This window comes from Dipodomys merriami, unplaced genomic scaffold, assembly GCF_024711535.1.
Source record: "Dipodomys merriami isolate MVZ:Mamm:240054 unplaced genomic scaffold, mDipMer1.0.p SCAF_5, whole genome shotgun sequence".
Taxonomy (NCBI): domain Eukaryota; kingdom Metazoa; phylum Chordata; class Mammalia; order Rodentia; family Heteromyidae; genus Dipodomys; species Dipodomys merriami.
The window spans coordinates 31,286,586-31,313,849 of NW_027206068.1; the positions used below are offsets into that span (position 1 = coordinate 31,286,586).

Below are 27,264 nucleotides of genomic sequence, written 5' to 3' on the forward strand. Positions count from 1 at the left end.
CCCTCTTCAAAAGCATTTCATTGAAAGGTTTATAACACCTTTCTAACCGCAGTCTTCCTTCTAACAACAATCTTTGACGTGGTTTGGATTATGAAATTCCTTGCAGAAGTTTCATGTGTTGAAGGTCTGGCCCTAGCTAGTTTGATCATGAGGCATTAACTTATTAATGGCTTCTTCATCTACTTCAAACACTAAATGTGAATTACAAGTGAGCACAGAAGAAGTCATAACCAAATAGAACTTAGGAGGTGGGGTACAGTTGGAGAAAGTCGGTGACTGGAGAGTCTACCTTTGAAGAACATATCGTGCCTATGTGTCTATCTGTCTTCCAGTCTTTCCCCCTCTTTCTCTGACAGCTATGAGCTAAGCAGCTTTCCTGTCTCCACTCGGCCTTACTCTATTTCTTCTGCCTTCAATGTATACCCAACCAAATTTTCTTGCTAATTCCCTCCCTGCAAAAAAAAAAAAAATCTCCTCAAATCAATCAGAACAAATAAAAAAGCTTGACTTTTTATGGGGTACCACCTTAGGACAGCGCAAGAGAAACAGTAGGCCATGAGTTCTGAAACCGTGAAGCAAAATAAATATTTTCTCCTTTGGAATATCTTGGTAATGTGATAAGAAAAAAGTCATAACTATAATATATGCAGAAACTGAGTTTAAAAAAACCTTCACCTTTAGGAAGGGATAACAATGGGTTTGGCATGAGAATCCTTAGTCTCTAAGACGTCTTTTCACAATTCCCTTTGCTCCTTCCTGTCCCTCCTATGTGCCTCAAAGCAATGTATTTATGTCTGTACCATCACACTACACAAAATGTTTAAGGAAAGCATTGCTTATGATTGCCTTTCCTTCTATTTTCTTTTAATGACAGAGAGAGGACTTCACTTTAGCATGACATAAAAGTGATGAATCATTATTTTATCCAATTAATCAGTTAAAAGATCTTAGTTTGCTGGAATATTTTACTTGGAAGGGATAAAGTATATTTATGGAGCAAATATAGAAACTGAAGCTGAACTCTCTTCCATTATAGCACACAAACCCACACTCTTCATAAACAGGCATGCCTTACAGAGAGACAGTAAGTTTCCTTATAGAGCAAATTGTACACACTATTTCTTTTTATTTGTTTTGTAGTTTCTATATATTCTTCAACTTGTAACAGCTGAAGTGTTGGTGTCCTTCATTCCATTGAAATGGCACAAAACAAAGGTGACCTTCATTTTTGCCAAAAGCAGTGGAAACCTTCCAGATCTCATCCTTCTGCCCATTTGTTCTGTATTTGTTGATGCCAACACTGAAATAGTATGGCTGCTCTGCTTACAGTTTTAGTTTCTTTCCTGGTTCCCCCGAGCCTTTCCTCAAGCTCAGATATCACAAATGTTTCATTCCTTCCATCTTTTCATGCTCTTCGTGGATAATCTCATATTCCCTACTCTGCACATTCATTCCAAACTACTCTTCTGTCTACAAGACTGAAATTGATGCTTACTTCTGGAATTCATTCCAGACACATAAAATGAAACATATCCCAAATAGAATTACCTTCTACTCAGGTATGTTCTTTGCTTCTAGTACCTATCTTAACATTTGCCATCACCCAGAAGAAACAAAAAAAAATGTCAAGCATAACTTTTGTTTTATTATAGCCAAACCCACAGACAGATCAATTTTCTAGTTATGTAGTTCTTAATTCAATCTCCTCTTTTCCATGCCCACCATTATGGACAGAGTTGATGACCTTAATGTCTTTCCTCTTGATAACTTTCTGGCTTGTTAAACCATTTCTTTGTATGTCTAACCTCTTTTAATTAGGTCTCCTCACTGTCTTCAGGTGTTCCATGAAATGTTGTTTTCCTGACTGGGAGAACACTGGGCAAATCTGACACTGCCAATTCTGTCTTTAAAAACTTTCTCACACTGAAATGCAAGCTAGTGTAGTAGTCCAAGGCTCTGGATATGAATTCTGAGTGAATGGGTGTGAATCCTGACTATAACATTATGTTGTCTCTCTGGACTATAGTCTAGTTATTTACAAAATAAGGTTTATAGTACCTATCATACAGAATCATATGAAGATTAATTAAGTTAACATATATTTAAAGTGCTTAGGATACTCAGTACCTAACATAAATACTTAGTACTCATGTTTGTTATTAATAATACTTCAAGACTCATCTTCCACTTCTATATACTGGCCTAGCCCATGTGTTAGTCCTCAAAATAATTTTTCTACATTTCTGATTTTCCATATTAAATTCTAGGCTTGCTATTTTATGATTTGGAAATTTGTTGTTATGATCATTAATCTTTGTTTATTTTACTTTCGATACTGGAGTTTAAATTCAAGACCTCATATTTGCTTGATTGGCTTGCTCATTTAACTGGTACTCTAACACTTGGGCCACTCTTCCAGCTTTGCTTTTTGCCAGTCTTCATGGGGATGAAGTCTTGAAAACTTTTCTCAGGACTGGCTACAAATCTCAATGCTCTGCCTAGTGAATAGCTAGAATTATAGGTCTGAGCCACCGATGCCCAGGTTCCCTGCCCATGCCCATGCCCCCGCCCCAAAATTTTTCCTGCTTTCCTTTTTCCTCACAATGTCACCAACTCAAATATTCTTTCCTCCATGAAACGTGGTTTGGAACCTTAGGAGGTAAGAGGGATCCTTTTGCTTGTCACAAATCTTTTGAATTACTGTACTGAAAATTCTTGCTAATGATAATTATGAAAGAGAAACATCAATATACTACAAATGCTATTAATAACGACAATTAGGATAGCAAAGAATGTTATTAAGCTTCCACCATATTCTAGGCCTTGAATTAAGCATATTATGGGCATTATAACTTTATAACCCTCGCATCATCCCTATCAAAAAAAAAAAAAAAAGATTTTCTATTGTTAGCAAGTTTCAAAACATAGTCCTGATTTTACCACTCAGATAGGTTTTTCCTGCATTCTGGGACTGATTTTTAACATGTTTGTTTCTGAAGCTCCATACTCTTAACCATTTTAATGCAATGTGAAGTTCCTGGGGGTGGGATTAAGACTCAGGTATCTTTTTAGAATCATTACCTAGCACAGAATTTATAGCATAAGCACAGCAGAACTGCTTCAACTGCAGCCCCTGATGCAGAATCCTAGGAATTCCTAGTGCATTTTAATCTCTAAGACATGTGGTTTTCTCAACTTTCATTCTGACTGCATCATGCAGGGCACTTTTCCAGGATGAAAAAGAGCTTTTCCTGCTGACTTTCAGCTTAAGTCCCACAAGATATACCGCTGGAATGTAGTAGCTGAGTTAAACTGCTTGAACATACAGCTCTCTTAATCATGTTTTATTCATCTATCACCATTTCCTAGTTCAGTGCCTGCCAGAGAGTATCTTACCAATAAATTTGTTGAATAATTAGTAAACCAATTCTAGTCCTGAATAAATGGAGTTGGAACATTTTGATGATTCAGTTTATAATTACATATACTCCTGGATCAGTGGCATAGACATTTATAAACATGATGCAATTCAAAAATATTTCAAGTTGTTTTTGGCATGCATTGTTGGTATATTTTTACAACTAATTTGCTTTTTTGATCATGTTCCATTTTGTATAAGGTTAAAATAAATTCATATTTTTACATACACTACTTCAGAATAATGAAAAAAGTTTCTTGAGATTAAAACAGAAACAAAATCAAATGAGGTAATTGCGAAATACCTAAAATTTCCTCTTATGTAAGAGGAAACTACATTTCGATTTATTCTCCAAATTATTTTGTTTTGAAAGATCTTCATCAATGTTGTCTCAAACCACAATCTTATTATGAAGTATCTATTTTTATAGTATTTCACAGGCATAATGAAAACTCAGTTTAAATATCTTAAATATCTTGTGTCTTATTATCTCAATAATAGGAAATCCAAAGAATGGGCTAGCTCAAGATTCATTGATTCAGCAATTTATCCAAGAGTCTGTGCATTTTCATTGTTCTGTTCTGCAATTCTCCATCTTTTGGTTTGATGACAGTTGCTGTAGGCATCACGTCCATGTGCAACAACTTTCACAGACAGCACAGTGAATAGGCTTTTTCTCCAAACTTATTTTAAGAACTAAGAGATCTCTCAGAAAATCCCTAAGGGAATTCTTTTCATTACTTAGAACTGGGTTATAAGCCATTTCTTAAACAAATCACTGGTAAAGAGATGAATTTACCTTTCATGGTTTAGACTACTTGAAATTCTTCCCCTTGGGCTGAGGCCAAGCTGATATGAAACATAAGTCATCTTAGTGTATATAAATTCTGGGATAACACTAACATTTCGAGACTAAGGAATGGGGGGAGGGGAGAAAATGTGTTCTGGGTAGACAACCTGCCTGTTTTTTGTTTTGTTCTGTTTTTGTTGGCCATGGGGCTTGAACCCAGAGTCTGGGAGTTCTTTTGCCCAAGGCTAGCACTCTGCCACTATGAGCCACAGCTCCACTACTGGTTTTCTGGTGGTTAATTGGAGATAGGAATCTCATGGCCTTTCCCACCTGGGCTAGCTTTGACGCTTGATCTCAGCCTCCTGAGTAGCTAGGATTACAGGCTGAAGCACTAGTGCCTAGCCAGTTGTTTCTTTAATAAGGCTTATACTTATAAATTCTATCTATTCTTAGTTCTATTTAAGTTCTATTTGGCTAAAGCGAAGTATGTCCTTAGTCAATGTTATCAAAGTCAATTTTCTCCCAAATAAGATGTATCATGATGCTCTTCACTTAAGACAATGAATGACAAAGTTTCAATTCCATTTACAAAGGTGGTACTCAGCACAGGGAATTGGGTAGGTATACAAAGTTCTGGTGTGTTATTCCATGGTAGAATGATGATATATGAGTTTACCTTTTATTTCAAAAAGCTAGAAAAAATATATTTCAAGTTTTTGCCATAAAGCAATAAGATATTTGATGAACAAGGTATATATACCTTGATTTAACACAATACATTGAAACATCACATGGTATTCCATCCTGCACAATTCTTAATCTGTCCTTTTAAACAAATAAATAAAACATGGAAAAGGAGCATATAGGTGCTTCCTGTCCCTGAGCTCTTTTGCTCAAGGAGAACTCTACCACTTTGTATCATATTCCACTTCTCCTTTTTGAGTAGTTAATTGGAGATAAGAGTCTCACATGAGGACTTTTCTGCAGGGTTTGGCTTTGAACCATGATCCTCAGATCACAGCCTCCTGAATAGCTAGGATTACAGGCTTGAGCCACCAGCACCCAGACATAGAGCATATTTTATAACAATCTTGTTCTTCTGGGTGGAAGATCAACTACCTTCTGTTTATTTAGACCTCACTCCTGTTTGGCTGAACCCCTCAGTATTTGGCTTGCTAGAAAATCAAGATTGCAGTCATCGTTACTGAGTGTTTTTGGAAATAAATTAAGATGTTTTCATTTTCAATGTTTCAAGTCTAAATACTTGCTATTTTTGGAGAAACTTCATGTAAAAAAATGTGTTAACATTCTTGCATAGAGAAAGACAAATTAGTTAGGCTCTGGTAGCTCACACCTATAATCCTAGCTACTCAGACAGAGATTTGAGAATTGGGGTTCAAAGCCAACAGGGGCAGAACCATCCTTGAGACTCTTATCTCTAATTAATCACCAAAAACAAACAAAACAACAACAAAAGCCCAAAAGCCAGAAGTGGAACTGTGACTCAAGGGGTAGAACTCTAGCCTTGAGCCAAAGAAATTCAGGGACAGTACCTAGGCCCTGAGCTCAATCAAGCACCAGAATGAGAGAAAGAGAAAGAGAAATAAAGAGAGAGAGAGGCAGAGAGAGAGAGAGGCAGAGAGAGGGAGAGGCAGAGAGAGAGAGAGAGAGGCAGAGACAAAAAAAGAAAGGCAATTAAGGTTTACAGATCAAAATGCTTCCTAGATTCAACATTGGAAATTTCATATCTCTAAAATTTGTTTGCGCTAGAAATCCAGTGCCTCAGATTTTGACAAGCTTTAGAGAATGCTGCTAAGTTAATCTCTGGTTTTTGACAGAACTGGTTATCCTTGTCTTTATGTATATATTTTATATAAGAAGGGATTTTCCTATGCAAAATATAAAATATTAACATAAAAACATAGCTATATACAAAATGAGAAGTACATGTAATAATTTTATTCTGACATTTTCTCTGATCTATTGGTGCTTTAATGTGTTAATTGATTTCGCACTATCCTCAATACATGGCTTTAATGTAAGACTTAGAAAACATAAGCTTTTAAACATGTTAGAAAACACAATATAATGTGAAATATACTTAAGTATATATATATATATGATATGTATATATATAGTTTTATGAACTAAACACTTTTTACTTCTTATTTCATTGAAAATAAAATCAATAATTATCAAAAATGAGCTGATTTCATAAACATGTTTCACTAAAGGCAATTTAAAGGTTCATAAAATTTCTTCCTTAAACTTTACCATTAAATCAATACTAGCCAGGCACTAGTGGCTCATGCTTGTAATCTTAGCTACTCAGGAGGTTGAGATCTGATGATCACAGTTGGAAGCCAGACCACAGTCTGTGAGTCTGTCAGATTCTTTTTTTTTTTTTTTTAATTGTGAAAATACCATACAGAGGGGTTACAATTACATGAGCAAGGTAAAGAGTAGATTTCTTTTTTTTGGCAGGGGGGGGGAGGGGGGAATCCAGTCGTGGGGCTTGAACACTGGGCCTGGGCGCTGTCCCTCAACTCTTCAGCTCAAGGCTAGCTCTCTACCACTTGAGCCACAGCACCACTTCTGGCTTTTTTCTTTTTTGCTTATGTGGTGCTGAGGAATCAAACCCAGGGCCTCATGCATGAAAGGCAAGCACTCTACCACTGAGCCACCTTCCCAGCCCTGGTAATGAGTATATTTCTTATCAAGCACTGTTTTCTTCTCCTTTGTTTCCCCTTATCTAGTTAATCACAGAAGAAGCCAGAAGTGACACTGTAGCTTAAGTGGTAGAGTGCTAGCCTTGAACAAAAAGGAGCTCAGAGACAGTGCCCCAACCCAGAACCAAGGCAGGGGCGGAGGGGGGGGTGGGGGGGGAATCAGTACCATCCAAACACTTTTTACTTAATGCTTCAAAAGTTCATTTGGATTTGGTTATTTGGGGGTATGATGATTGTCATGGTTTGTGCAGTAATTTTTTTACAATAAGTCAAAATAAGTGAAAGTGACACAAAAGTTTATGCAACTCATGTAACAAGCACAGAGAGAAACTTTTTTCCCAGGTACAGCAAGCCATAGAATTATTACAACTACTGCGCCAAATCCAACCATTCGTCTGCAACTCATTAGCCTAATAAGTCTTTGAAAATAGACCCTGTGGGTATAATTGAGTTGCTATTTAGTTATAAAAAGGGAAAACTTTTATAGTTCTTTTTGGCTATCCAAAGGAGTCAACACTATACATTACACCCAAAACAAATCTTTAAAGTTGTAACACAAAGGAATCTTACAACTCTTTGAAAAGCGTTGATAAAATGTCAATGCAATGACATAATGTAAGCAATCTTTTATTATCTGTAATGATATACACATATAAAACTGTTCAACATCGGTCTGTCCCCATACCAGTCTTTTATGAGCTAAGTGAACCCACTATTTATGGATTCATCACTAAATACTCTGTATGATAAAATTAAAGGAATTGTTACATTAGTATTTACTGGAGATAGAATAGAGACATCTGAGAAGGAAAAGAGATTTAAACAAACTTTTCAAAATTTACAATGTTAGAAAACTGTAAGATCCTATCACATGCATCTTGTCATCCATCATAAGTGGGCAGGTTATAGCCAATAGAAATTTTTAAGAATTAGTATTTCATGCCAGAACTGTAAGATAGATGTTTCTAATGAATTCTGTGATGGGATTAACCCAACTAAAATACTAAAATCACTATTTTATGTGATTTTATTATATATCACCAACGATGATCATTTACTAATTCATTATTTGGATGAGGAATAGAATTTGAAATTGAGAAGTGAAAGGTCCACTTAACATATGATACCTATGTGTTATTACAGTGAAGTTTAAGGAGTAGATACAAAATTTTAAACTAATGAATTCTAAAATTTCTAAGCCTGTCAAATGTACAGCCAATAACTCAGTATTTACCAACTGTGTAAGAGTAAAGATATGGACAAAAAGTAAGGAAATTAGTGGGTAAAAACAAGCTATATATAAAGTCTAAAATTAATGTAAAATAGCAAATTTTACACATAAAGGCAGAATTAGTAGGAGTTATTTTTAAAAGTTGAAAATGAATTCTATTGCATTTAATGACAGCATTCTTTTTATACAATAGAGCTTAATACTTTGATGTTCACCCTAAACAAGAAAAAGCATGCTTATACATTCATAGATCATTAAATATCTGTCATAGAAACTGCAAAAGAGAAATATGATGTCATCACATTCACTTTAATTGACAGTCCTCTTTAAAGAAGTGTTCTTGTTTTTGTTTTGTTTTTTTACTTTATTCTAGAGAAAAATCCCTTAAAATACAATTTAAAAGTTACCTATACTAATAGCCATTTTATGTTTACAATAAGTCTCAGTTAAAAGTAAAGGATCTTGAAAAGTGAAAATAGTTTCTTTTGCTCCTTCCTGCCTTCTTTTCTTCCCTCCCTCCCTCCCTCCCTCCCTCCTTTCCTTCCTTCCTGCCTTCCTGCCTTCCTGCCTTCCTGCCTTCCTGCCTTCCTGCCTTCCTGCCTTCCTGCCTTCCTGCCTTCCTGCCTTCCTGCCTTCCTGCCTTCCTGCCTTCCTGCCTTTTTCAGTTTTTATTTCCAGGCTTGGGATCAAACACCCAGCCTCAAACATGTGAAGCAAGTGTTCTACCACTAAGCTACAATTCCAGGCCCTCATCTAAAACTCTTACAAATTACTCCACCAGGTTAGATGACTTGTTCATGTAGCTGGCATAAACTAGTATGTTCAGAATTAAAAGAGAAAACTGCACATTGAGCCACTTCTCAGCCTGGCTTCCTGCTATGCATTTGAAAGTATTGTTTAAACTACAGGCAATGAGACATGTCAAATGTGTAAACTTCTTTCTCATTACAAAAGTGAATGTGTGAGCTTCAAGTGACTTAAATGGAAAGTAAGCATAATAAATATGCCAAAAGTTGCATAGCATCAATGTTAGAGTTGGTGGTACTTAAATTCTTAGGCTGGCATTCCACCCTGAGAAGACTCTCATTCAAAGCAAACATACAAAAAGCCAATGGTCCTATTTAACATTCAAGGTCATCCCATTTAAATGATAAATACTGAAAAACCACAGTGGGTTCCCTCAGAAATTATGCTTGAACCAATTGTCTCGATCTTGTTCCAAATCATTAAAAGTGCTTTATTTCTAAAGTATCCACTAATCAAGCTACTTAGGCATTTTAAATTTATTGAGTAAAAATATAACACATTCTATGGAGATAAGGCAATCTAATTCACTAATCTGGCATACTTTGTTTTTATTTCCAAACAAAGAAACACAGAAGCTTACTTTGATACACACCTGAAGTCAATTAAGAAGAAAGTGTAGCTCTTAACAAATGTGGCTCTACTTTCCTTTGAAGGTGACCTTGAAAGGGGCAATGGGAGGGAAAGCAATGTGGATCCTCTCTGGAAGTGAATTTCAAAGGCCTTGTTTAGCTCATCTTTCACATGGGAAGAATTAGAAAACCTTTTTGCCTTTTAGTGTCCATTGTAAGATATTAAATGGGAAAATAAATTCAGGCTATGTGAGTCCCTGTGTGGAATAGGGAGCATTAGGAACCACAGGACAAGAAATGTAGGACACAAAAATCTTTGTAGCTACTTTCTGTGAACTTTAGAGGTAAAAAGAAAAAGACAAAGAAAAATTTTAGCACTTCAACCTAGATCTCAATAATAACTCAAGATATTCTCTTCAACTGAGTCTGATGTATTAATGAAATGATGACAAGAGAACTGTTAATGCAGGACTAAATACACTGGTAAGGAAAGCTTACTATTAATAATTTTAAAAACCCAAGTAATTTATAAAAATATCTGGATGTGATAATAAGTTGTACTTTTCACATATGATTCATTACTATGTGAATTAGAAGAAACCAGCTTAAATTAAAATGAAAATCACTGAATTTAGGCAAAAACTTCTTTAAGCAATATTGAAAAACTATATTTAAAAACTTACTTAAAGTCCTAGTTTTTCATCTTATTTTAAAGTCTAAATAGTTCTACATTATAATTACTATAGTGTAAAATGAATCATGGGAATAAATAAAAAGTGAGGAATTAAAGCATGTTTATTGCATATACATTTTATCAGTAGTCTTATTACTTAACTCCAATTTTCTTTACAAAAATCTGCCCTAGTTTAGCTATAATTTTGCATGTGTCTGCTGCATAATACCCAATGTATGAACGAATATTCAAATATCAATCTCATTAATAGCTTAAAAATACAACTGTTAAACAAACTATGCTTAATTTGTTAAGCTATGCTAATTACTTTGGCTCCCCAGAAATATAAGTATGGAACAAGACTTTTTCAATAACTTTCCAGCAAACAAAATTAATACTGAACCCAAGCAACATAAGTACTGATTTTAAAGTTCTGAAATTTTTACTCTGTTTATAATTATAATTGAATAAACCCATCCATTCTTTGACATATTAAAGAATGATTCCAAAAAGAATAGCATATATGAGTCAATATATTTAAAAGTCCACATACAATGATGGATTGCAACTTTCCCCAAGAGTAAAAGAAACATTTTTTTTGTTTCTTTTTTTTTTTTTCTTCCGGATCAACTGTGATTCAGTAGCAAAGTTTCCTATGGGTATTCTGTGAACTTGTTGAGAGAGCCCATCGCCAACAAACCAGTGAAGTTTGGAACACAAGTTTAATGTGGGATATGAAGAGATTTTCACCTAAACCTATCACTTTATATCAATATTTTCCTTGAGCTATAAAAGCAATAATGTTCCAAAGAAAATATGAAACAGAAATTGAATGATCAAACATTCAAGGTTGTGTTGTAAGAGTTTTGGACTGCATTAAAAACATTTTGTTTTGGGTGGTAATGGGATTTGAACTTAGGACCTTGGACTTGCTAGGCAGGTACTCTACCACTTGAGTGATACCCCTAGCCCTTGCCATAATTTTATGTAAGGTACATCCAATGACCCTGATCTATCATTGGAATACCAGATTTCCTTTTTCACTTGTTAGCTTTTCAGCACTTGCAACATTTTTGTTAAGATCTTTTTAGAACCCATTAATTGTACAACCAGGATTTTATTGTGCATTTCTCCATCAATCTCACCCTCATCTACCACTGTCTCTTAAAAAAAATTCAATAGGTTTCATTGTTCTATTTTCATATATGAATAAAAATTAATATAACCATATTCATCTGCATTCACTCTCTCCATTCATTCTCCTCCTTATTCTAACACTAGGTCCCAGTCTGTTTTACTTTCCTGTCTTTCACTTTTCAATGAATATTAATTGTATTATGAGGTTTCACCATGGTAGTTCACACACATACATACTGTATTTTAAAACAATATTTTAAACTTTTAGGCCCTCACTTCACTTCTCCAAAGATTTTTTTTTTTTTACTGAATTTCAGAGAATAAATATATAATGCCCAATAATCTTCCTTGATTTTTATGTCTGGACACATTACTGCATGGTGATATTAAAATTTGCCAAATTTCATCTCAACACTTACAACTCAGCATAAAATACCACAGTTAAGATGTCATAACCATAAGCTGTATGGAACAATCACTCCCTTAAACACTGTTGGGCTCAATTTAATGATGTGTTGACTTCCCGGTTATTTTGAATTACAATTACCAAGCTTATTTCCCTCAAAGCTATGGTCATTCATTCTGTAAATTTCATAGGCCCCAAATGTGAACTTTACATTTATATCTATTGCTGTTTTGCACAATCACAACCCAAACTATGTTCACAGGAATCCCTATATTTGGTTTTGTGATGTGTCTTATTAAAAACAAACAAACACACAAAAAACAGGGAGATACACTACCACCTAATTCACAGTCATCCAATATGTGCTCTGTTAATTTCCTAGTAAAATGACTGACTAATGTCTTCTTCTGTTAATGCCCAAGAAATCCCAAGGAAAATGTTTTCTCCTAGGACAACTTCTTCTTACAGCACTTCCTGAAAATTCTTTCAACCTTATTTTTGTTTAAGCAAGTTGTTTTTTAAGAGAATAAGCTTATAATTAAGAGCATCACCCTTGATACTTAGTCGTGTCATAGAATCAATCAGTGATCCAAAATACAGTTGGTACATTCAATCCCATCTTCAAGGCAGGACAAACAGACAGTAAACCTTCTGAGGCATGCGCACACATGCCATACACGAAATTTGCATGGAGCTAGTAAAGGGTGTGCAACTGTCCGTGGAAAAGACAGATAAACTACTTCATTCTTGCTAAAGTTCTGTATTCAGACTTTTATCTTACTTTCTCCTCCTTCAGGACCACAATTTACTTTCAAGCAAAAGCAGTGTTTCCTGAGAGAGTTCTGCAAGATCTCTGACTTTCTAAGTCTACTTCACAGTCTTCCATTGAGACTCATCCAAGTCAGGTTGTTGCTTCTGTAGCCTGAGCCATAACCATCTGGCAATTCCATCCAACTCCTCCCCTAGAAACAGGGCCCCTCAAGTTCCAAGCCCGAGGAGAGCCCAACCATAGACGACTACCACTCAAGGAGGACAACCCCTGAGTGAAGAATCCTCTCTCCCTCTCCCTCTCCCATCCTCCTCTCCCTCTCTTTCTCTCCCTCCTTCCCTCCTTCCCTCCCTCTCTTTAGATTCCCCAAGACTAGAAAGAACTCCCCAACACGGAGCCTTCTTCCGGAGCCTCCTCCAGCCGGCTGGCTTGGGGTGAGCGCCGGGTTAGTCAGTCTGCTTGTGACGCGCGGTGCCCACATGACAGGGCTGTGGGCGGGGGCGGAGGGGGGGTGGTGGAGAGGGACCGAGGAGTGGAGCAGGGAAAAAGTTACCGAAGACCCATCAGGACGTCCAAAGCATTTTGTCTCTTCCCTTCCTGACCATCCAGGAGCTTAGGGATCCCTAGAGGGGCCATCTGGGGACCAAGGCATCCTCGGTCTGGGTCCAGAAACACCAACCTCAGTTCTCCTCTCCTCCACACAGCACCCCCCCCCCCCGCCTCCTCTCTCTCCTCCCAGCCCCGCGGAGGATGCCTTTGCACCCTCAAGCTGCTCCTACCTCTCTTTCCTTTCCCTCCTTCCCTCCTTCCCTCCTTCCCTCCTTCCTTCCTTCCTTCCTTCCTTCCTTCCTTCCTTCCTTCCTTCCTTCCTCCCTCTCTCCCTCCCTCCCTCCCTCCTTTCCTCCCTCCCTCCTCCCCAAGCTCTGGATCCACTGCAGGCAAGATGCCACTGACGCACATTGAATTTGCCCCAGAAGCGCACGGGAGGTCAGACTAGGCCAAGCACCTTCCGAAGGGGAGGGTCCAACTACGCAAACAAAGTTGCTGGCTCCCCAACAAGCGGCCCCTCCCCTCCTTTCAGCCCCTCCGTCGGAGCCCCAGCGAAGCTCCCCCTCAACTCCACAGCACGATCGCGTCCCCTCCCCCCCACACCTTCGACACGCGCGCCCACCCTCCCTGCGCCCCTCGGCCACCGAGCGGTGCCACCGGCTGGCAGAGCCCCCCGGCCAGCCGCTGGCGCTCACCTTGCTTCACACACTTGAGCCGGAGGGGGTCCTTGCAGTGCTTGATGACCGCCAGCACGTCCCTGATGGTGAGCCCCGCCACGGGGGTCTCGTTCACCTCCAGCAGCAGCTCCTCGGACACCAACTTGCTGCCGCTCTCATAGGCCACCTTGCCCGGCTTCACCTCCCCCAGGTAGGGGAACTGTCCGTTCTCGGCGCCCCCTTTCAGTTCAAAGCCCAGCTGGCCCTCCGGGTTCCGGCCAATGACACTCTCGTGGACTTTGCTAGTCCAGTGGCTTTTCTTTTTCAAGCTTTTGGACATGGCAGTAGGAGGGGGTGGTGGTGATGGTGGTGGTGGTGGATCGCCTCAGTTCTTGAGGTGCCTTTGGGGAGGGGGTCGGTAGTGAGAGAACGAGGGTGGGAAGGAGGCAAGGGGCGGGTAAGGAGAGCAGACTTTGCCTTCCTCCCCGTGGCTTCGGTGCTTTGCCTCTTCTTCTCGGGATGGAGCGTGGACGAGGAAGAGGAGGACGGGGGGGGGGGGGTGAGCGGGACGGACGGCGGGGCAGAGGTAGAGCGAGCCGGGGTGAGGTTGTGCTGTCCCTTGAATGACACTCAAGGCTGTGGCCCCCGCCGCGGCCGAGGGAGCGGGTGGCGGCGCGAGCCCGAGCGCCGGGCGGAGCGGGGGAGCGAGTGGGTGGGGGTGGGGAGGGAGGGTCGGGATGCCGGGGGCCACTCCTGCGTGGTGCGCGTGGGAGCGCGCGCCGGCCTGGGTTGTTAGCCCATATCCATGGCAGCTGCAGAGGCAGCGGCTGGGCGTGTGTGTGTGCGCGCGCGCGAGTGTGCGCGAGTGTGTGTGTGTGTGTGTGCGTGTACTAGTTGTACTGTACTGCTGGAGGGGAGGGGGCAGGGAGGAGGGGAGAAGCAGGAGAGGAGGAGGGGCGCGCGCAGGGTGGAGAGCCGGGGAGGGCTTCGTCGCCGTCTCCCCTCCACTGCCCCCCCGCCCCCCTCCGCAGCTTGACCCGGTAGTGAAGGGAGAGAGAAGAGGGAGAGAAAGGCAGGCTGGGTCTGCCTGGCAGCCGGCAGGAGGAGGCGGGAGCCGCGAAGGAGGGGAGCCGAGGCCCGGCGTGGGGAGGCCGGCAGCAAAGGCCTCGAGTCCAGTGCGGACCTTTCTCCAGCCTCGATGTGGCACAGCCGTGTGCCAGGCTGCAGAGTGCGGAGTCCGCCCGGACTTCCTCCCCCCCCCCAACACACACACAGCCACCAGGACAAGCTGGCTCGCCGAGTGCCCAGGGCCCCAGATCCAGGCGCTGCAAGCCTGGAACCTGCCGTGAGAAAGTTGGGGTGCGGGGCACCTGGCGCGGAAGGGGGACTGTGGGCAGGAAGGCAGGGGTTGGGGTAGGGGAGAGGGGTCCCGAGCGGCGTGGAGAGTGGAGTCCCGCCGCCCGGAGGTTTCGCCGCCACTTTACTTTTACAGTCTTGGATCCCTTGCAAAGTTCTCAGAAGTCCCCCTCCCTTGGAGAAGGGAAAGTTGGCGTCTGGAGACCCAGACAGCTGGAGAAGGCGAGGCAGTGGCAAAAGCACTTAGCCCGGTTGAGGTCGTCCTGAGGGGTGGGAGATTCCAGGGAACTAGAGCCAGGAGGTAGAAAGATACTACAGGAGTGGGGGTAGGGGTGGGGATGACCACAGCTGCGAGCTAGCACGGAGCTCACACCGGGAGGTAGACCATTCTCACCTGGCACCCGCAGACAGGGTGGGGTTTGTCCTCATCCAGTTAAGCATCTCCCAGGGGACGAAACCTTAAGATGATTGGGCCCAAGAACCCCAAGAACTACACAAAAAGGAAAGAACAACATCAAAAACAAATCTCGACTCAGCCTCCACTCACTTCGCTGGCTCCCATCTACTTCTTTTCCCAAGTTTGTAGCCAAGAGCAAGGTCAGGGCAGGACGCCAAGGATGAAAATCGAATGATTCTAGCCCACCCCTTACCCTAGCCCCCAGACGTTGCATTGATTTTTTTTTTTTAGTTCTTGTAACTGTTAAGTGAATTTCATGTGCTTAACTTTCAAATGTACTTATCAGACGCATACAAAAAATTCACTCACCCACTCATCTCTTTAAATCAGAACATGAAAAACGTTGAGCAGTTAGGATTCTGTCTGTCTGATGGAGAGTGGGAGGCAATCGGTACAGTTAAACAGGCTCAGACGACCCATACAGAAAGAAGGGGCTTGAATCCAGTTGCTGTACTTAACATGGACTGAGACATTGAGTTCACAGCTTGAACTTTCTGAGCCTGAATTTCCTTCATGGTTAGGGAGGGTTAAACATGCTAATTGGGGGAGAGGTTGGTAAGAATTAATTCAGGGGTGAGGATTAAATCAGGTAAAGTCTGCAGCTGGCACAGACAGGTAGGTGTTTAATGGCAAATTTCCTTCCTCTTTGGGGAGGAGATCTTAAAGGAGGATGGAGTGTATAACTTTCTCAGTTTTTGTGCCTGGGGAAACAGATCTCTAGAACATTGGCTGGGACTGGTGAAGGTTATCCAGGGAGCCAGGGGCATTTCAGAGATCTGGAACTAACGCTACAGGCAGTATGTAGTGGCATGGCCTTTTATATTTAGGAAAACAGAACTATGGAGATGAACTTAGCAAGGTTACACATCTGCTCAGTGGTGAAGCTGACAGCTATTGAGACCCAAGAGGTTTGTATCTAGACCTTCTCTGGATCACTGCATTGAACTTCATCCTCATACACTTCCCTAGTGTCATTCCATCACACAGTACAGGGTCAACAAAGGTGAAGTCTGATTATTTTACAGAAAACCGGAATTTAAAAAAACAGCTCAGCAGAAAATGTATGCTCAGAAATTTTATCCAGAAACCAAATGCAGTCACATGTCAGTTAGTTCAGGACTCTTCAGCTCCAAACTTGTCATTCTCACTCTGTATAAGATATTAAAATTGTAATCTGAAAACATTTCTTTGCTGTCAATTAGCACAGTTTTAGGCTGTGCCAGTAGAGGTGCTAGAACAATTCTGGTATAAATATAAAATAAAATAAAACTGGAGGGAAATGGTGACGTGGGGGGTACTTTTCTTGGTTCCAGCACATTTCTGTTTGTACCTACTACATGGTGGTTAACAAATGGCTTTCTGGCCAGTGGTATGGGAAAGACCAGTTTTACACACCAAGTAAACTAGTCCAGGTCCCCAGTGTATGGTGTTCCAGTGAGTCTCCCCAACCTATCTATAATTGGCTTCCTAGCAAGTTTTACTGGCAATACAGATGACAGATTCTTATCAGCCCAGTATGTGTCACTTCAATACATTTCTTTTCTTTTTTAGGTCCAAGACTGGGAGTTGAACTTAGTACCTACTGCTTGCACCCATTGGCTTTGCTGTACCAACTGAGCCATGCCTCCAACCCCTTCAACACATTTCTTGGACAGTAAAGAGGCTAGGGAATTGGGAAATTGAGATCCTACTTAGGAAGTGGCACTGTAGGTCAAGTGGTAGAGTGCTTGACTTGAGCTGAAGAGCTCAGGGACAGCGCCCAAGCCCAGAGTTCAAGCCCCACAACCAATTACAAAAAAAAGAGAGATCCTACCTATATCTGTGCAACCTTGACTAAGTCACTTAACACTGTGTTCATTCACTGGTGAAGAAGTGATAGCACAGATAAGTTTATAAGTATCTTGTAAATGATGCTTAAAAGTAAGTTGCTATCATAAATGAAGGTATCAGAAATGGAGCTGAGAATAAGCAAAAAGATTTTTTTTCTATAAGAGAAAGTGTATTCTAGAAATTTAGATTTACTATCAGGCCTGGATGATGGCATTTATCAAAATTATCATCATTAAATGATTACTTCCACTACCTTTCCAGAGATGTAAACAAATAGTTGTGAGTCTCAAGTTTGCTCAAGTTCCTGGATCTATGACATATGTGACTATATCACAACTCCTTGGTGATTGCACAATTGATAGCTTTATACAAATTTGATTAGTTCCTATTCTGGTAAGCCTCACACTATAATTTCTTCATCCTTTTCAATTTTGGGTTTATGTTTGTGACAAGAATTAGTTCGTCTCTTAGCACTCTATGTGCAGAACCTGACACTAGATACTGCATGCTATTCTCCTGTCCCTCGCAAAGAAATACTTTTGAAATCTTAAAAGCCAAAGAAAGAAAGGTTTGAGCACATTCAATTGTTTGAAGAGTTCTCTGAGGTATTTTTTTTGTCAGTTATTGGGCTTGAACTCTAGGCCTGGGTGCTATCCCTCAGCTCTTGAGCTCAAGCAAGCATTATACCACTTAAGCCACAGTACGAGTTCTGGTTTTCTGCTGGTTAACGGCAGATAAGAGTCTCACAGACTTTCCTGGAGCTGGCTTTGAACTGCGCCCTCAGATCTCAGCCTCCTGAGTAGCTAGGATTACAGGCATGAACCACCTATGCCTGGCCTATGAGGTACTTTTGAGGGACACAGTCAAGCTCCACCCTGATGATAGTATCTCTTTGGCTAAACTTCAATGTCTTCCCCTTGGCTTTTGTGTTTTTGTTTTTTGTTTTTTTTCTTCTTCTCATCGCCTGTCTCTGGAAGACTGCCACAGGATTTGGGATTCAGTCCATCTGTAGGCACAGAAAGCGAGGAACCGCCACCAGGGAGTTAACAGCTCTCCCAGCATGTCCTTTGCCAAGGACTCTGCTAGACAGTATGAAAGCCCAGCCTTATTACTCCACTTGTAAGAAATTCTAAGGTGTAATTTACACCAGAAGTGTTCCCTTGCAGGATCATGTGGATACTAAGATATTGCCTGAAATCTCCCTCTTTTTCTGTCTTGTTTACTCTGGGTACTTTAATGGGAACTTTTCTGGAATTCCTTAATTACATGAAATTCTCATCTCATAGTGTGATTCTACAGATCCTGGCTTAAGATTTGCTATTTCTTTTTTTTCAGAGAAACTAAGACTCTGGTATTTAAAATTGCCCAAAGTCAAATTACTATTAAGGAATACAAGAGTTGTGATTTGAATTATGGCTGTGTGACCTTAAAGCTCTTATTCTTAATTCAGTGCTTAATTTAAAGTTCCTAATATTGAGTGTATTTTAAATTAACTAGACAGAAATGAACTCAGGACCTCATTGATCAACAGATATAAAAATCTCCCGGTGTGTTATAGTGCAGGTGGCTCACTCTTCTTATCCTAGCTAATCAGGAGATTTAGATCTGAGAATCACTGATTGAAGCCAGCCCAGGCAGGAAAGTCTTAGAAACTTTATCTTCAATTAACTACCAAAGAACATTGGAAGTGGAGCTATAGCTCAAGTAGTACAGAATTAACCTTGAGTTAAAATACTCAGGATTAGACTTTAGGTCAAGAGTTCAAGCTCTAGGACTGACACACACACACACACACACACACACACACACACACACACACACACACGCATGCACACAATCTTTGTGTTAAGAAAACTGATGTATAAAGGAACCTTGTATCACCAAAGTATGGTGTGCCTCTTCTAAAATATCACAGGTGAGAACACTTGTCTCATGTTTTAGCTGGGAGTGGTTCATGTGGTTCATTGTGATATTCAGTCAAGGGTTATCTTTTGCATAGGCTGACCTAGGTACTTAGATTCGTTGTCCAATTGCTTCTGAAACAATTTTGCACAAATTTAATGGTTTAAAACTACTCTTCTTTATTGCCTAAAATTCTAGAGAAGTCCAAGCTGTATGTCCCTAGGCTATAGAGAAGATGTTGGAGGATCTGTCTGCATTCTTCCTGGAGGCTGCAAGGAAGAACCCGATTCCATGCATTTCTGCTCCTAGAGACTGTTCTGAATTTTTTCATTATTTTTCCTTATTTTTTCCTTATTTTTTTACTATTTTCCTTATTTTTTTCATTTTCAAAGCTAGCAACTCCAGACAAGCCATTCCTATACCCCATTGCTCTGATACTGACTCTTCAGGACTCATACATCAGGCCCACCTTGATAATCCAGGATCATCTCCTTAGATGAAATTCAGCTGATCAGCAATTAGTTCCATCTGCCACTTTGTTTCCCTTTGCCATACAATATTACATATTTACAGGTTGCAAGGATTAGTACATGGATCTCTTTCAGAGAGTACCATTATTATACATAAGTGATACAGTCCATAATGTCTCTTATTTCATAATTTAAATTGCCAGTAGCACTATCTCATATGATGGGATTTTCTCCTACTTTTTACATCCCCCCAAACCTCTATTTTGTTCCAATAAAAACAGAACTGAAAATTCTTTTTCCTGTATTTAACATCCTCCAATTCTGTCCACTAGATACACAACCAAGCCACACTCCTTGTGTTGCCTGCATTCTTTATTTTTCTATGTCCATGTTTCTTTGTATGCCTCTAAGATTAGAATCCAGGACAATAAAGCTAATGTAGGTTCTCCAGGATAAGAGGATGGCTTTGTATTAATAAACTTTTTAGTCATAAATATTGTATTCATAAACTGACAGGGAATTGTAACCCCTTTGTAAAACAACTAATAATAAAAAGATTTTAAAGAAATGAAACGGGACCCCTTTTATAGCATCTACACTAGACCACTTTGGATATAAGTAAAGGCAGAGATCAAAATTTCATATTTGATGATATTCAGATTAGTGAGGTAAAATGCCTTCAACCATTGCCACACTATGTTTGGTGCCTGGAAGAAACGAACAGAAGAGTCAGGCCTATCTTCTCCCCTTTTAACCCTTTGCTCAAGTCATCATGGGATACTTGAAGTTGCCTTCACTCTCTGGGTCATCTTGTAGTTCATTGTTTACCTGAGGTACAGTCCTCTGTCTGGTTTATTCTTGGACCACCTTTCAGAAGCCTATTCTAACTTTTTCCTTCTATCTAAACTCTACATTCATAGATAGATAGATAGATAGATAGATAGATAGATAGATAGATAGATAGATAGATAGATAGATGTGTGTGTGACCATGCACGCTGCGTGGAAATAAGACCTCTCAGACACTTATTTGCATATCTGTATCCACAGCAAGAATGGAATGGGAATTTTAAGGAAGAGTCTCATGTATTATTGGTCATTCCATCCTTAACTACTGGCTCATCATTAGGCACAGTGTAATATAGCACAGTAGATTTGGTATACTGGCACATAGATCCAAAGTGCCCCTCACATTTCACCGTATAATGACCACTACCATGATAGGAATTTTCTTTGACTAGGCTTTACTACCCCGCACTTTTCCAGCCCTGTGTCTGCTCAGTAACATTTGCGGTACACAATGTGGGGACCCTGTTCCTCGTAGTGCTCACGTAGGATCCAGCAAGACTGGAAGGAACGCAGTGAGGCCAGGATGGAGCCTCCAATCCACACAGAGAAGTTTCTGTTGGGCTGGGCTAGCACCACCACCTGTTGCTCTGGGGGCAGAGCCTGCAGCAGCTCTGCCCGGAAACGATTCTCAAATCCTGCGAAGAGAGAAGAGCCTCCACACAGGAGCACGTTGCGGGCAACGTTTTCTCGCAGATCCTGAGGTACCTTGAGGAGGCTCCGTTTGGCCATGGAAGGGAGACCCACAGGCGACAGTCCTGGGATCTCTGGTGGATGGAACAGCAGCTCTGGGCACTGGAACAGCTCCTTGCCCAGAGTGACGGTCCTCCCATCGGGAAGCTTCAGAGATTTCTTGCAGTCCTGCTCTGATTCCTTCTGCTTCTTGAAATCTGAGGCCACATAGCAATACTGGTGCTTGATGTTTTCCACGGTGTCCAGATCTTGTTGCTGCAGTTGGAAGCCAGAGCCCAGGAGCATCTCTGCCAGGAAGGCAGTCAGATGATTGCCAGCCAGGTCCAGGCGCTCGATAGCATTGGGCAGATTGTAGCCCTGAAAGACAGGCACCGTGTAGCTGACCCCATGGCCCGTGTCCACCACGAGCCCACTGATTTTCCCGTGAGCATAGACGGAAAGTACTGACTGGGATGCCACGTACATGCGGGGTGATCGCAGCGACTCGAAGGCCACTTCCACCAGCTTCTCGCGATTGGTGCCAGGGCTGAAGGGCGGGTCGGAGAACAGCAGCGGGTGCTCCTGGGGGGACACTTGGAGGTCATGCTCTAGTACATGGCGCCAGATGAGCTCGGCTGCGTCCCAGTCCACCACGATGCCACTGCGAATAGGCTGCACTAGCCTCAGCTCTGGATTTAATCGGGCTACCTCGCCAATAAACGTTTCCAGCTCTGTGTGCCCCGTGCTGGCCTGTTTCTTGGGTTGACAGCCCATGATGGTAGCCACGGTGTACATGGGTTTGGGATGCCCAGCGAAGCCCACCTTACAGGTACTGGTGCCCATGTCAATGACCACCGCTCCATTCTTTGTTGGCAGCAGGTTGTTGACCTCTGTGCCGGGGGGATTCTTGTTATCCAGGCTTGAGCTGGGGCTCAGATCAGGTCTAGGATGCTCTGAAGAGGTCTGGGGCTCCAGGGCCCTGGGAACTTTGACCTCCATGCCTGAAAGTAGTAGTCTGGAGGGGCTACTTGGGGTGGAAGGGTACAGGAAGAAGGCCTAAGTGACTTCCCAGTGGGCAGAGCGTAAGAAGGGCCTGTGGGTGTCTGTGACGTCACCCTGACTTCCTGGGCTTCCTGAGGACTTCACAATGTGGGAGAAGGGCTTCAGGGTTCTCAGCTATTGAGCATTATTCACAATGTAGCTGGTTTGAAGAAGAGCCTCTGACTCCCTTTTCAAATTTGAGAACTCCTTTCTAGCACGTCACACACAGAATCTCAAGTGCATGTGGATTTATCTACTACCCCGCACAGAAAATAAGACTTAGGAATCCTTCTCCAGGTTCCTTGCTATGTCTCCTGATAACATTAATCAATAGCAAACAGTCCACCCTGCCTTTCAACTTCCTGAAGAAATGGAAGGCTAACATAACATGGAAGTAAGGAAGAGGTATTGTATTGAGAGGTATTGTATTGTATTGCCTTAAGACTATTTTCCCCCTCATCTGTTTTCCTATTGCCTGAATTGCTTTCCATTTCTCCTTCCTGTCAAGCAGAAAGCTTTTCCCCTCAACTCTCTGTTTCATACCTACATTTCTTGGGAGCCTTCTCTGGTTCACACTCTGTATCTCACTACATGCAGGAGTCCTACCTTCCCTCCAGCAATGCTGTGTCCTTCCTGCTACACAGGGAGATACAGTGGATGTACCAACTGGACACATGCAAAAGATAAAAGAAGGTTATGATATTGCGGGCAATGGATAGCCAGATGTAGCTAAGTGGTGTAGTTTTAGTATAATGTATGAAAAACCCTACGATGGATTACAACACTAAAGAAAACAATAAAAACAGCGGTTAGGGGACTGGCTTCAAAAGCAAGATGACGTTTTGATGGTCTTTAAATGAGTTGTTAAATAAAAATAAATTAAAATTTTTCTTTGTGTGTGGTTGCATAGGGTGATAAGATTGCCAAGGACTTTGTTATTGAACGTTTTGTGCTGGACATATCAAGGAAGTTCAGTTTTGCAGTTGTGTCTTGATATGTTCTTCTGCCAGAGAGAGAGGTTTAATGAACGTTTCATTCTTTCATTCATTTTAGGTTTCTGTGATCTAATATATGCTTTTTCCAAATGCTCATTCACTGTGATAATTTGAGCAATTTATTGAGGATTTTTTGGACTGTTTACAACATAGTTAAATTCAAGGAAAGACATCCAAGGTAAAGCTGCCATCTGAGTATATTCTTCTGAGTCTTTTTCCTTGGCTTGGAGATGCCCATCTTCTCCCTGAACCTTCACAGGGTTGTCCCTATACATATATCCATGTCTTAATTGGTTCAAAGCCTGCTGTAATGCTCCCATTTAACTTTTTCTTTGTTTTCTTTTCCACATTATTTTGCTAGCACCAATTAGTTGGATAAGGTGGTTTTATTTTGATATGTCCTTACTTGGATATATTATTTAATAAGACTCACAGTGAATAAGTTCTATAATACTAAATGAGTATCCCTCTATAATCCATAGTAATGCTATACAATAATAAAAGTATGCACTGATAAAGGAAGTACAAAATATACCTCGACATGAGCTTGAGGCTAAGAAATAAACAGATCCTCCAAGAACTTAGGACAGCCTTGAGAATGGCTGAGTTTGTGAGATAGTGCTGGTGGCGTCAGTGGTGAAGGACTTGATTAACTACATAGTTTACCTATCCATTCATATTATGCAAATCCCTTTACACCTATTGTTCTTCACATAAAAATAGGAATAGCTATCTTGTACATGTGTTTAGTACAATGCAGTTTCTCAGGTATATCTATCACAATATCTGTAACTAAATATACTTACCTATCCTTAAGCAGGAACAAATTTAAGTCTGTAACTTTCATTTAAAAATGAATATGGATTTTTTATTCCACTCTGTCATCAGCCCATTTTTTCACTACATTAAAATAGAAATTTTCTCCTAAAATTGGCCAAAGCAGTGGTGTGGAGGATTTGCTTTAGCTATTGGGTGTTTTCCAGCATTGTTAGGCCAACTTAAGACCAGTAATGGGAAATAAAAGCCTGAGCTCTGGGATCTAAGCTGCAGGGTATATGTGAGGATGCTTTGAGGCCTTGGCTTTACCTAGCAGACTGGAAAATGGAAGAAGAGGAAAACACTGAACTCTGGCTTACAACACCCTTTACTGGGAAAGAGGAAAAATAAAACTGTGAAGGAAGATTGTATTACAATATGAAGCTCCAAATCTAAGAAATTCAGGTCTCCTGACATTTAGCGGTATAGACGTCTTAAAACACATTCACAGTACTGAATATTTTATCTAACATCTTGTCAAATTATATGTAGGGTTCTAATGCTTTCTATTTTAAAACGTTGTGTATTTAGGTAATGCTACCTTTTCATTCATGTAAATTTAATTTTCATGAAAGGGCCAGAACTGCTTTGCTTTGGTTGAGAATCAGTGTTCATTGATTGTACTGCTCAATTGCATAATCATGTATTTCTTCGGAAGATCTGTATGGTCTAACTTTTCTGTAACCTTAGTTTTTACTTTTAAACAATACTGAATTCCTTATCCATCTTTCTGCAAGAGATATGGCATCATGGAGAGAAAAAGGTAGAAGAAGTAAAATGTGATCATTAAAATCCATGAGAGCAGTATGCCATGTTTATTGCTAGAAAGTTCTGGATGATGTGACATTAGTTTTTGTAAAAAAAAAAAAACCTCATTGCATGAAGTTCATGGGCCGTAGGATATACAGATAGTAAAGGAAAGAACCAGAGTAGCAAATTGTTTAAATCATTGCTTCATTTAACTATGCAGTTCACAAATTGTAAAGGTATCTAACAAACTCACAAAAAAGACAGCAAAAACATAGTTCTCCTTCTGTGACTTTAATAATATTATATGTAATGATACATGGTAATTTTTGTGTATGTGTGCTGATGTTGGGGCTTGAACTACGAGCCCAGGCACTATCTCTGAGCTTTTTTTGCTCAGGGCTCGAGCTGCCATTTGAGCCACAGTTCCACTTCCACCTTTTTGATGCTTAATTGGATATAAAAGTCTTACAGACTTTTCCTGCATGGATTGGCTTTAAACAGTGATCCTCAGATCTCAAGGTCTCTGAGATTAACTAGGATTGAGGATGTGAGCCACTACTGCCCAGCTAATAGTACTTTAATTAGAATCCTTGATGCTTTTGTACTTAAATTTGACTTATGCATAAAACATAACAGGTTAATGTTTTTTGGACTGGAAATGTGTTCATTCTTATCTAATCTTAGGCAGTTAGACTGCAGCTGGAATACAATAGCTGACTTTTATCTTCTTTACTCTTCTTTTTTTTTTTTTAAACTATATTGGTGCTTGTCAGTTTCCATCATCAGTTCACATATCACTAAACTCAAAAAGACATCGTCATACCCTTTTGTCTTTAAGGCATTTCTTTCTAGATTTTTTTTAACAGTGAAAAATGCAGGTGCTTTGATTTCATGCCATTGAGTACTCATATGTACTTTCTCCTCTCTTAAAAATTCAACTGTCATTTTTTTCCTTTTGCATTCTAACATATCAAAACCATCTTGCAATTTTGCATCAAGTAATATTTGCTTACCTCTTATTGTTCTGTTTCTAGTAGCACCTTTAGTCATATTGTCATTCCCTTCTTTTCCGTACAGACATTCTCATTTGTCATTCTTTTCTTTATAGATTTCAATATTGCCATTGATTCCCAGCTCAGGTTTAAAAATGAAGTTCAATGTTATACTTTGATATGTTTACTGCCTCCATGAAAATTCTTATTTTTTTATAATTTGATTATTTAAAAAATGTCAAGAGGTCAAATTCAAAGGAAGTAGTCAGAAAAACAGTAATGATACTATTCTGGGCTTAATTTTTTAATATTAAAAATATTAAGATCATAGGAAAGATTATAGGAAGAGGGCTGGGAAGGTGGCTCAGTGGTAGAGTGCTTGCCTTGCATGCCTGAGGCCCTGGGTTCGATTCCTCAGCACCACATAAGCAAAAAGAAAAAAAAAAACCGGAAGTGGCGCTGTGGCTCAAGTGGTAGAAGTGCCAGCCTTGAGCTGAAGAGCTGAGGGACAGCGCCCAGGCCCAGAGTTCAGGCCCCACGACCGGACCCAAAAAAAAAAGATTATAAGAAGAAAGTGGACATATTTTATTTTGAAATCGATGTATTTTTCTTTGGAAAAGGATATCTCAAGAAATTAAAATCAAAATGCACCACGTCTCCTTAGTAGATTAAGAAGCACAAATGTTGATCAAAATTTTCAGGTAATGGGAACATAATTGTTATGCTAATGTTATTAATTTTGTAAAACATGGCATATTAATCTGTATCTATGTTAATAATTTTGTGTGTTATAGTATCTTTCAGCATATGATCAACTAATAATCTTATCCTGTCCTTTCCTCACCAGGACTATATTTGGAGCATTATGCACATCATACACTGTATTATGTACATGTGTGCATGTATACATGTGTATATTACATAGGACTTTATGTCATTTCCACACCCATTTACTTGGGTTGGGGATTCTTTGAAACCAGCTTAAAGTTCTTCCAGAAAGGATTATTTTAGTTATCTATCAATCAATCATTCTATCTATCTATCTATCTATCAAATCATCTAAAATTAGTTTTATTTTCTGAATTTTTACAGCAAGGTACATGAATCTTTTCATCCCATTTCTTCCTGACTCCTAACATCTAAGAAGTATTCCAGCTTTACTTCTGGGCCGTGACTTTCTTGAGAGCATGGGTAAGTTTTCGTTCCTCACAGAAAATGAAAGAATAAGACACCTACTGTAGTAGAAGTGAGATAGCAGGCACACGACTATCAGTAAAACTGAAAGGAAAATTGCATTTATTATGTACAAAATCAGTGGATATTAGTGAAATCCAACATTTTAAAGTTGTTTTTAAAGATTGAAAAGAACAAGACAATTGCCATTGGGGGAGGTGGCAAACTGTC

The 27,264-nt window shown here is 40.3% G+C and overlaps 2 protein-coding genes and 1 long non-coding RNA gene across 9 annotated transcripts in view; 1 reads left to right on the forward strand and 2 right to left on the reverse strand.

Moving 5' to 3' along the window:
• Positions 1-14,273, reverse strand: part of Magi2 (membrane associated guanylate kinase, WW and PDZ domain containing 2) — a 1,319,799-nt gene extending 1,305,526 nt beyond the window's left edge. For all 4 annotated transcript variants that reach the window (XM_069996345.1, XM_069996344.1, XM_069996347.1 and 1 more), the window contains exon 1: positions 13,774-14,273. In XM_069996345.1, coding sequence (XP_069852446.1) covers positions 13,774-14,074 — 301 coding nt within the window. In that variant the 5' untranslated portion in view covers positions 14,075-14,273. The remainder of the gene's footprint in view (positions 1-13,773) is intronic.
• Positions 13,538-27,264, forward strand: part of LOC138809618 (uncharacterized) — an 82,934-nt gene continuing 69,207 nt past the window's right edge. For 2 of the 4 annotated variants that reach the window (XR_011366903.1, XR_011366905.1), the window contains exons 1-2: positions 22,429-22,727; positions 26,953-27,051. This is a non-coding gene — a long non-coding RNA (uncharacterized lncRNA). Of the gene's footprint in view, positions 13,946-22,428; positions 22,728-26,952; positions 27,052-27,264 lie in introns of those variants that run through there. The other 2 variants (XR_011366906.1, XR_011366904.1) reach the window with 2 other exon arrangements.
• Positions 20,976-22,347, reverse strand: Actl9 (actin like 9). The gene has a single exon (XM_069997263.1). The coding sequence runs from the start codon at positions 22,263-22,265 to the stop codon at positions 21,027-21,029; it is 1,239 nt and encodes a 412-aa protein (XP_069853364.1). The 5' UTR covers positions 22,266-22,347; the 3' UTR covers positions 20,976-21,026.